The 13,020-nt window shown below is 36.1% G+C and overlaps 1 protein-coding gene across 1 annotated transcript in view; it reads right to left on the bottom strand.

The window, feature by feature from the left end:
• LOC136853488 (sortilin-related receptor-like) overlaps window positions 1-13,020 on the bottom strand; it is a 159,341-nt gene that overhangs the window by 143,961 nt on the left and 2,360 nt on the right. The window contains exon 2 of the mRNA XM_067129110.1: window positions 9,207-9,273. Coding sequence (XP_066985211.1) covers window positions 9,207-9,273 — 67 coding nt within the window. The remainder of the gene's footprint in view (window positions 1-9,206; window positions 9,274-13,020) is intronic.

The following is a 13,020-nucleotide window of genomic DNA, read 5'->3' as shown; positions in this document are numbered from 1 at the left end:
AGAAAGGGAAAACCAGGCAGCTTCTACTGCCCAACTTCCCCAACCCAACACACTATCAAAGCCTGCGAAGAGACCCCAAGATGCCAAACATGCACACATCAGACCACCACACACAAACCGGCTCATCCACCTACCCAAAACTGCTTGGTTATATCAAGAAAGTATTGTGGATCAGTCAGGTATTCGCATTCTCCACCAATGGCACAAGTGAGAGTTGACTCCCAACAGTCCACCCCATATCCTACCCTTTCGGGATAGCACCAATACGCTTGCAGTGGCCCAGGTATAAGCCAATCCGCCAGCTGGGAGTTCTGTCCCCACTAATGGGGACTGACTCCCCACTCCAAACGTACGGGCGGGCTTCAGGACAAAAGCCAGAAGTCCCACCTCCAAAAAACCAGGCCCCCTGGATTCCGATGGGCTGATCCCCAGAGATGGTTCCGCCCCCCAAGATATCTCTTGGGTCCAAACCACATCGGGTGGCGACTCAATCACCACAAATCCCACAATTAGCTTCGAATGTGAACCCCGTCCAAAAAACGATCTGTTCTCAGATTCACCTAAGCAGTAAAATTTTGCAAATGTGGAAATGTCCACGCCATTTAAACCAAAAACTACGTAGGATGATTCGTCAGGACCCCGGCCCAAAGGCCAGGGTCCCTTAGCCCCTCACCTCGTAGGTTCAAGGCGTCCTACTCGAGGGGGTTTTGTCTTGGGATACTACAGCACATCACACTCTGTATTGTGACTTCGATACATCTGTGTATATTGCGTAATAAGGACCATTTTGGATTATATGTTCTACTGTATGTTGTCTATTGTGTTCTGGGGTACATGAGTAACTTTTTGATAAATATTTTAAATGTATGCAAATTTTCATTTTATTCATATTCCAAGGAGGAGGTATTTTACTATTGAAGGTAGCTGTATATTTCAATTCAGTGACTCGAACAACCTTCTAGATCTAATTGGAAAAGGAGGTGGATGACTGTTTATAAATACATATCTTAATCCAAATAATTTTTTGGTTGAAGAATCACTTCTCTGAATTCTCAGGGCACTCTTTATTGTTACTAACTGTCTATGGAGAGAGAGAGGTAGTTCACCACATTCAACTTGTAAAGATAACTTTGGTGACGCTCTAAAGGCCCTGAACATACTCTAAGGCCTTCATTATGAACTGGGTCTAATGTTTTCAGCATTGCGTCTGATGCCGAGCCATATATTTCGCTTCCATAATCAATGACAGACAGCACTGTTGCTTTATACAGTACAGCAAGGGTATGTCTACCAGCTTCCCAAGTAGTGTTCGATCATTTTTTAAATAGATTTAATGCACTGTTACATATTGATTTCATGTATGTTATGTGGGGTTTCCAGTTCAAGTGAGTATCAAATACTAATCCCAAACACTTTGCTGTTTGGCCAATTGGTAAGGAATGATTTCTGATTTTTAAATCTATTTCTTAAACTTTTTTCCACTTTTATTTTTATAAAACATTACTGCTCAAGTCTTTTATATGGATAATTTAAAGCCTATGGATGAGGCCCAATCATCTATTTTTATTATAGTTTTATTAATGATTCGCTCTGCATGTTTTATGTGAGATGCTGAATAATATATGGCAAAATCATCCATATACATCTTACTTTTAATCCCAAAAGGTAGATTATTACTGTTGTCATTTATTGCTAAAGTAAATAGTGCGCCAGTAAGGACACTTCCTTGTTGAACACCATTCTCAAGTGGAAATGTACTTGACATTACATCATCAATTCTCACTTGAAAAGTGCAATTTGTCAAAAAGTTTTGGATAAACCTAGGCAAATGTCCACGGATGCTGTTTTTATGTAATGTTTTTAATACTGCACATCTCCATGCAGTATCATATGCCTTTTCAATGTCAAAAACAGATTAGATAATTTGTTCTTGTTCAAATCCTCTTCATATGTGGTCTTCTAGGTTAGATAGAGAATCCAATGTAGATCTGTTACGTCGAGACCCAAATTGAGTGGGAGTCAAAATTTAATTTTCTCGAATGTGCCATGTTAGTCGAGCATTTACCATTTTCTCTGGTAATCTGCATAAACAACTTGTCACAGAAATTGGTCTATAATTGTTTACATTACTGGGATCCTCTCCATGTTTCGGGATAGGAACAACTATAGTTTTATGCCATTCATCAGGAAATAAATTTCGAAGCTATAAGTGATTATAAAGCTGTAATAAGTATGACTGCCAAAGGTGCTAAGTGGCAGATCATTTCCAAACAAATACAGTCACCTACAGACACACATTTATTGCTGTTCAAGAGAGCAAATTCCAACTCTTCCATATTAAATTTTCCATTATAATATATATATATATATTCTATCGTTTCAAACTGTTATTAATTCTATACTATTTTTCTTTATGTGGAAGTGTTCATCTACATTTTTATCACTACTTACTTTTGCCAAGTTTTCTCCTTTACATTGCTTATTTCTTACGGATCAAGTATTCTTTTCCCATCCCTTATTATGGCATGTCTAGGTGGTTTAACATGAGTACCATTTATTTTCCTGAAATTTTCCCATATTTTTTGTATGGTAGTATTATTAGAGAGATCTGATACATATTTTCCCCATGAAATGATTTTTCCTTGAACTTTTTCAAATTTTCCAGATCTTTTGTTAAATAGAAGTTTTAATATATCAATTTCTAATCATAATATAGTCATTTTTTGTAAATTTTCTTCTAACATCGGTAATGTTTTCTTTATTTTACTGAACTTTGTATTCAAATTATCTAATCGTCTTCCAATTTGGTGTTTTATTTTTATTAATTCTGTTAGTTTTTCAGACCACCATGGAACTTTGTGTTTTGTTGGATGAGATTTTGATTTTGGTATTGCTTGATCAGCAGCATTTTTAATGAAATCAACGAGAAATCTATTTGTTTCATTATGATCTTGTACATACTCAAATGGTGGAATATTCCTAATGTGGGATTCATATCGCTCCCAATCTGCTTTATAAATGTTATATTGAGGGACATACTTGGCGGGTTTATTTTGTAATAATGAAATTAATGTTGGGAAATTATCACTGGCATACAAGTCATCAACAGTACTCCAATCCAATCTGTCTACTATGCTGGTTGTACATAGAGTTAAGTCTACTGAGGAAAATGTTCCATGTGCTTTTGAAAAATATGTACTAATTTCGTCATCATTTATACAGCACATGTCGTTTGAATCCACGAGCTCTTCTATTTTACTTCCTGCTCTATTTGAGTTTGTACAATTAAGTGTCTCATATCGGGGTTGTGAGCATTAAAATCACCTACTATTAATGTAGGTCCCTTGGCATTGTAAGTAATTCTTCAAGTTTATCAATGTCGTAATTCTCATTAGGTTGGTTGTATAAGTTATAAATTACATAATTACCGTTTTCATTCGGATTTTAATATCAGATATTTGCAAGTCAGTAATGTTTACAGGTACTTTGTCATAAACTATTTTGTTATGTACATATACAACTGTACCTAGATTTCTTTCTTCATCTCGTGATGTACATGCTAAGGTGTATTTACCTACTGCTGATACAGTTTTGTTGACATGTTGTAAACATAATATCACTGGTTCATATTCTTTTGGTAATCGTTGTATTTCTCCTAGGTGTAATCTGGTCTGTAGACCAATTAAGTTCCATTGTATAATATAGGCATTGAAAATATTTTGTTATAACGGTCGAGCTTTTTTTTTCCATTGCCAACTTGGATTTTTTCTAATAATTTACCCCAGGACATTCATTTGTTTTTCTTTATAATATATTGTGTGCTCAGGTGCTCAATGTACATGCAACCTTTTTCATGTGTACTCAAATCAGTGTGCAACCTTTTTCATGTGTACTCAAATCAGTGGTTTCTTTTTTTCTATAATTCATAAAATTTTTTATGTTTGTTAAACTATCTTTTGTTATGTTTTTGTTATTATTGAACAATTCAACGAATCAATCATTATATCCACATGTGTTTTCATGTACATTTTTTGTTTCATTTCATTTTTTCTAGTACCAATTATTGGAGATGGTGTAATCTCTTCTCCCTCATTGTTATCTATGGTACGGATCTCTTCCTTCAGTGTTTTAGATATTTGCATCCGTATGTTTTACCATTATTTTAGGAGATAAAGATTCATTCTTAGCTAGTTTTTCTTTGTGTTCTTTCTCCATGTCCTGTCTTTGGTTTAACCGCTGTTTTCTCTAGTAATAGTTGGTTTCTTCGTTTTGGGGGGTGTTCTCTCCAAAGGTCTCTTTATCTTTTATTTCCGGTCTATCACAACTTTCCTCCTCTACCCCTGAGGTAGTATCTTCTTGTGCTCCTATCTGCATTAATGCTTCAAATGACTTTGACAGAATATTATCCATATCATTTGCACCTGTTTCTTGATTCTTTACCTTTTTTTTTTTGTATATTAATTTCTTCTTGAGATTTATTTTGCTGAGTTTTGTTACTTCTGTCTCTACGTATTTTTGTTTCATTATTAGTTCTTGTTATCAAACAATGCACAAGTTTCTTAGCAGAGTCTTGAATTCCACTCACTTTCAATTCTAATTTAACCTCTTTTATAAACATCCCTGTTCTTTAGGCCTTGGAGGAACCCAGTAGTTGCAGAGCCATGAGCTCACCCTGGCACCTGTGCCCCCTCGGCACAGCCTTACCATCTAAGAGTGATCCTGGCCCCTTGCCCAGAGGAGGTAGCCAGCGTGATCTCTACCCTACAGTAGCCTAGACCAGATTAAGTACATCGGGATAGTAACCTTATCACTTACACCTTCCATCAAGCCGCAGTAACCACGTAAGTACAGGGTAACTGAAATCAAGCAATCTAAACTACTGCGAAGAGAGCCACTACGCTCATGACACGCATGGCTTAAGACCTCAGTGAGGCAAGCATTTATCATATGAGGCAAACCTCATGTACCAACTAGTAATTACCAATTGTAGTACAGAAAACCTTGTAACTTAGCTAGTTCACTGTATCTTCCATTGGTGCTACGGCCGTGTTAGGATAGTTTAGGATAGGAGATACCATAGAATGCACCATTTGGCTAGGTCTAAAACATCACAATTATAAGAGGTAGCACGTAATAACTGTAAGCACCTTAAAGTACAGTTAGGATTCTGTAAATAGGCGATTAAAGCTTATCTCCTTTCTAGAGTTATGTAGGTCCATAGCTAGTTAGACTGCACAGGACCACTCTGCTCAGGGGAGAAGAGTAAAGTAATAGAGGCGAACAGCTTGCTTAGCACAGACCTTCACGCCCGAAAGGGAGTGAAGGCCTTCTTGGGGGAGCTTTTATAAATATTCTGCTGACTGCCCCCTCTGCATTATCTAGTAAGAATATCATTCTAACAAAGACAGGAAGGCGTCTCTGTCAAAGCTGAGAGAATGCGAGCAAGGGCAGTAGGCTGTGTTTTCAAAAAAAGTAACGTCTTAGTAGGGAATAAGTTAGCATTAGAGTCCTAACCAACAGGTAGGGTTTTCACCAAGTAACCTCTAGTGAAGGTGGTCTTAAGCTTCCTTTTTCCCCATTCTATGCATTCAGCAATGTTTTGTCTAATTTTCAGACTGCCGGAGGCTCCATACAAGTGTTACTGACAGCAAACAGCAGCCCTGACCTGACCTCACGCCAGCAGAGAGAGACCAGCTGCCATAAAACGAGCACATATCCGTGCTCCGAGCAACTCCATCCTTTGTCCTTTCCTGTCTGTTGTTTTACTCAGTGAATCGACAATAAGTGTTCTTGTCTGGAATTGACAAGATTTTCATTGATTTGCTAGTATCTCTTCCACTGTACTTAAATTTTTTCCATTGTTCCCCCTTCAGCCACCATTTACATGAGAACCTGGTATAATCCTATTTCTTCTATGAAGTCTAGTATATGAATAATGATCAATGCCTAGTGAAAAGTGCATAAGCTATTACCATGCAGTAAGTAGGAATTAGGGAAAGTCAAGTGTAAGTATATTTCAGGCAAGCCGTGGATCCTGATCACCTTTGTTTGGAAGAGAAATGTCCTTTCCCAATATTAAAACTGTACGATAACCACTAGAGTACAAACATTCGTTGAGTCAGGGGAAATTGTGTCAGATGCTGACTAATTGTTTATGTGATTTCCTTTGCTATCACAGCACATTTTTTCTTTGTTGGGACTAGGTGGGTAATGAAAGGGGGTTTGATGTAATTAATTTGTTACAAAGTAATCCATTATTCCACACGAAGTTCCGACTGGCAACCTAATCCAACTAAGTACTTGTCTGTCTTTTGAGGGTAACTTTTAGCTTCAATTGACAGTTTACATGTGTCTTTGGTGAAGCAGGGCTACAAAAAATACAGTAATCAATTAATATATATATATATATATATATATATATATATATATATATATATATATATATATATATATATATATATATATATATATATATATATATATATATATATATATAATATATATTCTTAGAAGACGGAGCTGCAGCTCTAGGTACATCTCACCAGGGGAACCATAGGGAAAGGCGTCGTACTCGGGTACATTTATTTTGCCAACGTTTCACGATTCATAATCGCATCCTCAAGGCTATAATAAAGATATAAATGAACTTTAAACCAAGCACTGCATAATCCATTAAAATTACGCAATTTTTAATCAAATTTAATGAACTTCAGCATGTAGAAAACTTGAAAATAATTTATGAACATCTTAAAACAGGAAATTATACTAAACACTAAAAATATGTACAAAATATCTGTAAGATTCTAAAAACAGTCAAATTATATAAAACACTAAAAAATTAAGGCCCTTCTGTACCTTATCCTCGCAAAGGACAGGCAGTGACTGAAAGGGTTTCGTAAAAACAAACAACGCACCTTAGGCAATAAACAACTAAACAGAGGAGGATTGCATATTTAAAGACAGAACTATCTTTTTTATCATAATGGACTCCAAGATTGTTAGGTTGTTTTCATTATGTACTTGACCTATAATTGTAAAGTCCTTATCTTCAATGTGTTTTATATGACTTAGAATGGTTCCTAATATTTGACTGTTTGAGATTTGTTAATCTACTGCCCGTTCTAAAACTTACGCCCCTGTGAGAATCTATTCTCACTTTGAGTAGCCTCTTCGTACAACCCACATAAGTTCCGTGATCACATCTCGGGCACATATATTTATAAATAACAATAGATTTTAGAAGAGGACTAAGGCGGTCTTTCATTTTGAACAGAGATCCGGTCATTAATGGATTTTTTTGGAACAATTTTAAGGTTTAAGGCAGGGAATTCTTTTTGAATTATTGTCAGGAACTGTTTTCTGAAAAGGTCATCATGAAAAAAAAGGGAAGCTCACAAACATTTTTAATTTTGGTACCATCACTTTCGACAGCACCAAAATTAAAAATGTTTGCGAGCTTATATATAGTTTATCCATATTCTGGTCCGAGCAGCTGAGATCCTTCTCAGGCAAAATCTGGAGGCAAACTGTCACAAAACCGTTACTTACCTGTCCACGTGCGATTACCTGTCAGTCAGTCGGAAGAACTTTGGGTAATCCATCAGTTCACCTGTTCTGGCGAGTGGACTGACTCTGCCCACAAACTGTCGTCTACACATAAGTTTGAACATCAGTTTCGATGAACTGACAGGTAAACCTGATCATGAATACCTGGTCTTAGAGCTAAAACTGGGCATAGTAGCAGCTTCCTCTTCACTGCCTACTAAAGCAGTTAAATTAGGCACCATCACAAGTCTGGAAAAGGCTTTGCTTTGATGCTGTTTTGAGACCTAAAACAAAAAAAAAAATCCTTTGAAGAAAGCCTCACAAAAAAGGGCTTGATGCTTACTAAAAGAAAAATTTTGAAAGTTCTTAAAGGAAGCTTTATCCAACAGTTCAAATTGAGGTAATATCAAATTTAAGGGCGACATCTAAATTCCATCATAAACAATGACAGGAAGATTTGGGACTTCCAGCTAGAGACTGGAAGGCCTCATCCACAGTCATGAGCACCATTCCACTGTACACAATGACAGGAAGATTTGGGGCCCCCAGCTCCAAAGATCAGAAGGCATCACCCAAAGTCATGAGCAATATTCAAGTTAGCATGTCCCAGAACTGAAGACCAAGTGATATACTTTAAGCCCTGAAACATAAGTTGCTTCTCGTACCTGAGATACCACAAAAACTTGATAGGATTATCTACAGAGGTACAGGTGCTGGTATTCCCTCAGGACAAGCATCAGGACCAATAACTGAGCACTGTTGTTCACAAGGTCTAATAGTGTAAGGCGTTCAAGATTTAAGGATTGGTTCCCTAGCCGCTCTCGAAAAGCCATTAGATCGCAAGAGACAGACAACAGTTTCTACATGGTCAGATGAAGCATATGGAGGTTCTGATGGAATGTGCGGTTTAAGATCTTTCCAGATTGGCAGAAGGTGAAGAACTTCTACTGTCAGGAGAGGCAGCTTAGGAAACCATTCCTTTGGGCCATCAAGAGCTAAAAATGGCTCGGTTCTTAGATGCACACAACGCACTGAAAACTTTCCTAAAGGATACAATGGAAGACAAGCATATGTTTCTAGATTCAACCACTCCAGCAGAAAAGCAATAACTATCCATGCCAGAGATTCTGGAATGGAGTGCAGTTAACTGGGAGTTTTGCATTTTGGGCAGTCACGAACAGTTTAATGTTCGGGGCTTGCCAAAGGTTCCACAACAAAGTTGAAGAAATCTGACAGCTTGGGAGGAGGAGACCAAAGAATTGCAATGAAAATTGAAATGCAAAAACCAATACAGCTTGAACAGATGATGATGACAAGAATTCTCAGTTCATACTGCCTACAATCCATCATGCAAGGTCTGATGTAGGCAGAATCCCCCTACGAGAAGAAAACTATATTCTTACAAGTAACAGACGCCATGAACATGAGCAATGAAAATGTTCCTCAAAAACTAATATGGTCGAAACTTTCGGTGTTCACAAGTTGAAGTATTTTCTTATAATTAAAACTTGTCTGACAAAATAAAAATACAGTATACACATTTGAAAAGACAAGAACAATTCATTACACTTGGCATCGAATGAAACTTATAATTAATATTAATAAACACCAAGACATAAAATACAGTGGCGTCCGAGTATGCAGAAGCATAATATACTAACGTTGCGATTTCCTCTCAGGACGGATGCGATGACTGCTAATTTCTCCATGAGCTCGTTCTCTGGCAAACTGAAAATTGAGACTGTATTAAAGATTGGTTCATTTTACCAGCACAAATCAACAGAAACAGAATTGAAACCACTCCCAAACCACTCAAAATTATGCATAAAAAAATCATGGTTTCATCGATTATTGTCAAATGCATTAGAAAGGGATATGATATTAATGGGTATGCCACTTTATTTAACACTTAAATTATATATATTTAGACTCACTTATGATACATATTTTGACAGTTTCAATGCCCCAATACAAATTTATGAACCACACACATACTCGAGGAACTTTAAGCAATTTAGATTTTAATTTGGTAACAGGTATTAAAAAATGGCCCAGTCTTCAGCTTCAGTGGTAGAAAACGGGCCAGGGTCAGTTCCATCTATGAACAAGAAAAAAAGACTAAAAACAATGTTGCCCTAAGGTACATGAAAGCATGTTTATTCTCTGGCCATGAGGTATTAGCATATGAAGATTAGCATTTCTCATCTACTGGAGCTGGGTGTTTGTTGTAAAAAATGCACTACTATAGGGCAAAACCAGTGAAAAATGGTATTTCAAAACGAAGAAAAACAATCAGAGGCTTAAGGATCCTGGGAGTCAGATTCTGTGACCAGAGATGTGAAGAGCACCAATCATTTAATTTTTCCAGCCCCAGGTACAGCTATGCTCTTAAATGATACAACGTGATTGCATAGGATTTCGTTTAAAATCCATGAACTGGCAAACTAACATGCTCCATATTTATCTATTATTTCAATGCAAAAACGAGATTATTTCATACAACAAGGCCATAATATGTTTTATATGAGCGAAATCTGTCATATATATTTCAAAACTGAGAAAATATCACTCACCCCCAATGCATTCAACAACAAAGTGTTATCAGCAAACCTCAGTTCCAAGATTCAAATATTAAATTAATAAAAAGAAGAAAAATGTCATTACATTAATATTGCTTGCAATGCAACCATAAATTTTGAAATAGTACTATTTGATTTGTTTTTATGCATCAACGCTCAAAAAAAGGTAATAAGTAAATACAAAATTATTACTGTAGCCAGAACACATCCACTGACATAAATGGGTGGACGGAGCCGGTGTGACTCAATTATGAAAGTGGCGGTTGGGCTGAGTGGAACCACCTCGAACATGGGTCTACAACATAGACCTCAATAACATGGAGTGGCGATCTCCCTGCCGAGCGTGTGACCCTTGGGTGGTTGTGGTTGTATTGAAAGGTCTTGGTCCAACTTATAATACTGTACTATACTGTACAGATGAGGCACTACGGCAACTTAGTTTTTTTTTTCTTTAATTATTATAATGTTATTTCTATAGGTAAATTAACCATCACTGTAAAATATATTGGGCAATACTTCTATTCTGAGGTTTATTGTAGTTGAAGTACAGAATTTTGCATTTTAATCAACACAATCTCAAATATCTATTATTATTATTATTATTATTATTATTATTATTATTATTATTATTATTGCTATTATTTTTATTTTTTACTATTATAATTTCAATGCTTTTACTATTATTTTTACTATTGTTATTATTATTACTGCTGTTATTATTATTATTACTTAACCCAATTTCACAGAGAAAAATTATCTTACAAAAACAGGCTGACCTAAGCGCTCCACCCATTGTGGTCAAGGCCTTAGCACCTGCTCTTGGATCTCAGCAGTGTCTAGCATAAGTGGTTCCTGTAAATTACAGGACTTTCTTTGCATACAGTCACTAAACACTAACTAAACAATAATGTACAATCGTTAAACACTAACACTCACTGCACTTACACTCACTAAACACTCACACTTACTATACACTCACACTCAATAACACTAAACACTCACTGAATACTCAACACTCACTAGGCACTCACTATACACTAAATGCTCCCTAAACACTCATAGAACACTAAATACTCACTAAACATTCACTAAGTACTAAGTAGACCATAAACACTCACTAAACATTCACTAAGCACTCACTATACACTCACTTAATCCTAAACATCTATTAGACACTAAACTCATTAAACATTCCCTATACAGTAAACATTCACTAAGTACTCACTATACACTAAAACATTCACTAAGCACGCACTATACACTAAACACTCACTAAACCCTAAACACTCATTAAACACTACTCACTAAACCCTAAATGTTCATTGGACCCCTAAACACTAGCATTCACAAAACATTCACTAAACCCTAAGCACTCACTAAACATTCACTGAATACTTACACACTAAACATTCACTTAACCCTAAACACTAACTAAACATTCATTAAACACTTACTCATAAACATTCACTAAACACTCACTAAACATTCACTTAACCCTAAACACTCACTAAACATTCACTTAACCCTAAACACTCACTAAACATTCACTTAACCCTAAACACTCGCTAAACATTCACTTAACCCTAAACATTCACTAAACATTCAGGATAAAATAAAAATTACAATCACACTAAGCCCATGTTCAATTTGTGCAGTTACCAGACCTTTCAAGATGACCGCAAGGCTCTGCAGCACCGCCCTGGTGAGAGCCCAACGAACTGCGCGGTACTGGTATATTTACCCTCTATGGTCTACAATGAGTAGTGACAATGAAAAGATCTTGAAACCATTTATTTTATATTTGTTAGAGGAACATTTGGATTTTGATAAAAATAAAATTATAAATGTTATATTTCTTAACTTCAAAAATTATAGCTTACTAGCAAATAATCGCCTATGCTATTATTCTTTTGTTAGAGCCAAGATTTTGTTCCTAGGCCTAGGTATGTTAGATTTCTTTACTTACTATAAATACCTTACACTTAGCATTCACATCTCTATATTAACAATTTCTGGCCAGAAGGCATATGAAGTTATCTGCACATTTTTGCACCTCAAGTTACCTTGTGAAAAAAATAAATTATACACCAAAAGCATGCAGAGGGACTTTTAAGAAAATAATATTTTAAGCCAATTAAAAAAACAAGTGTTCCATAGACTTTATATTAGTACTAATAGATATGACGATTATCAGCCATCTCCTCCGTATACTTTAAATCATCATCACCTGTTATTCTTCAAAGAACAGGTAATCTCTACAAATAAATTATTTAGAAACAGAGATTGCATCTCAGATGACTTAGATTATTTTTTTACGCCTATAAATCATTTTGCAACACAGGCTGCTTGAACACAGCCTAAAACTTCAACATTCAAAGCAAACTTGTCGTAATTCATATTCCTATTTTGAACATTTTGTTATGACTGTTGAGCTTATTAGGTCTACTGTCATAATGTTTCTGAGGAAGTTACGTTGACCAGCCCGGGGAGCATGTTAGCGCGCTGTCACTGACAGCACTGTTGACCTAATCACATCCCGCTTGGAGGTAAACAACGTAAAAAAAATCAGTTCAAATCACACAAATTACTAATTATACCGATGCATAAAAGGATCATATTTATATAACCATAGGGAAAATAGTGTTAGCTGTGAATTCGCAAACTTGTCGACGTGTTTGATATTGGAAATGAAAAAAGAAAGTTTAACACTACTTGGCAACATTACGTTGAGTCTGAGATTTTGTACAATATAAAAAGAATCATGTCGTCTGAGATTTGAGCATGACTGTGCAACTTCCCTATATCAACTATCATACACAAAGAGGGAAGCCTGCTAACAAACATTGCTGCTGTCACTACACAAACAAAAACAAACAAACCATTTCATGGTCCTTGT

This window comes from Macrobrachium rosenbergii, chromosome 3 (assembly GCF_040412425.1).
Source record: "Macrobrachium rosenbergii isolate ZJJX-2024 chromosome 3, ASM4041242v1, whole genome shotgun sequence".
NCBI lineage: Eukaryota > Metazoa > Arthropoda > Malacostraca > Decapoda > Palaemonidae > Macrobrachium > Macrobrachium rosenbergii.
Note: the sequence above shows the minus strand (reverse complement) of the source record. Positions and strands in the feature narration are given on the sequence as shown.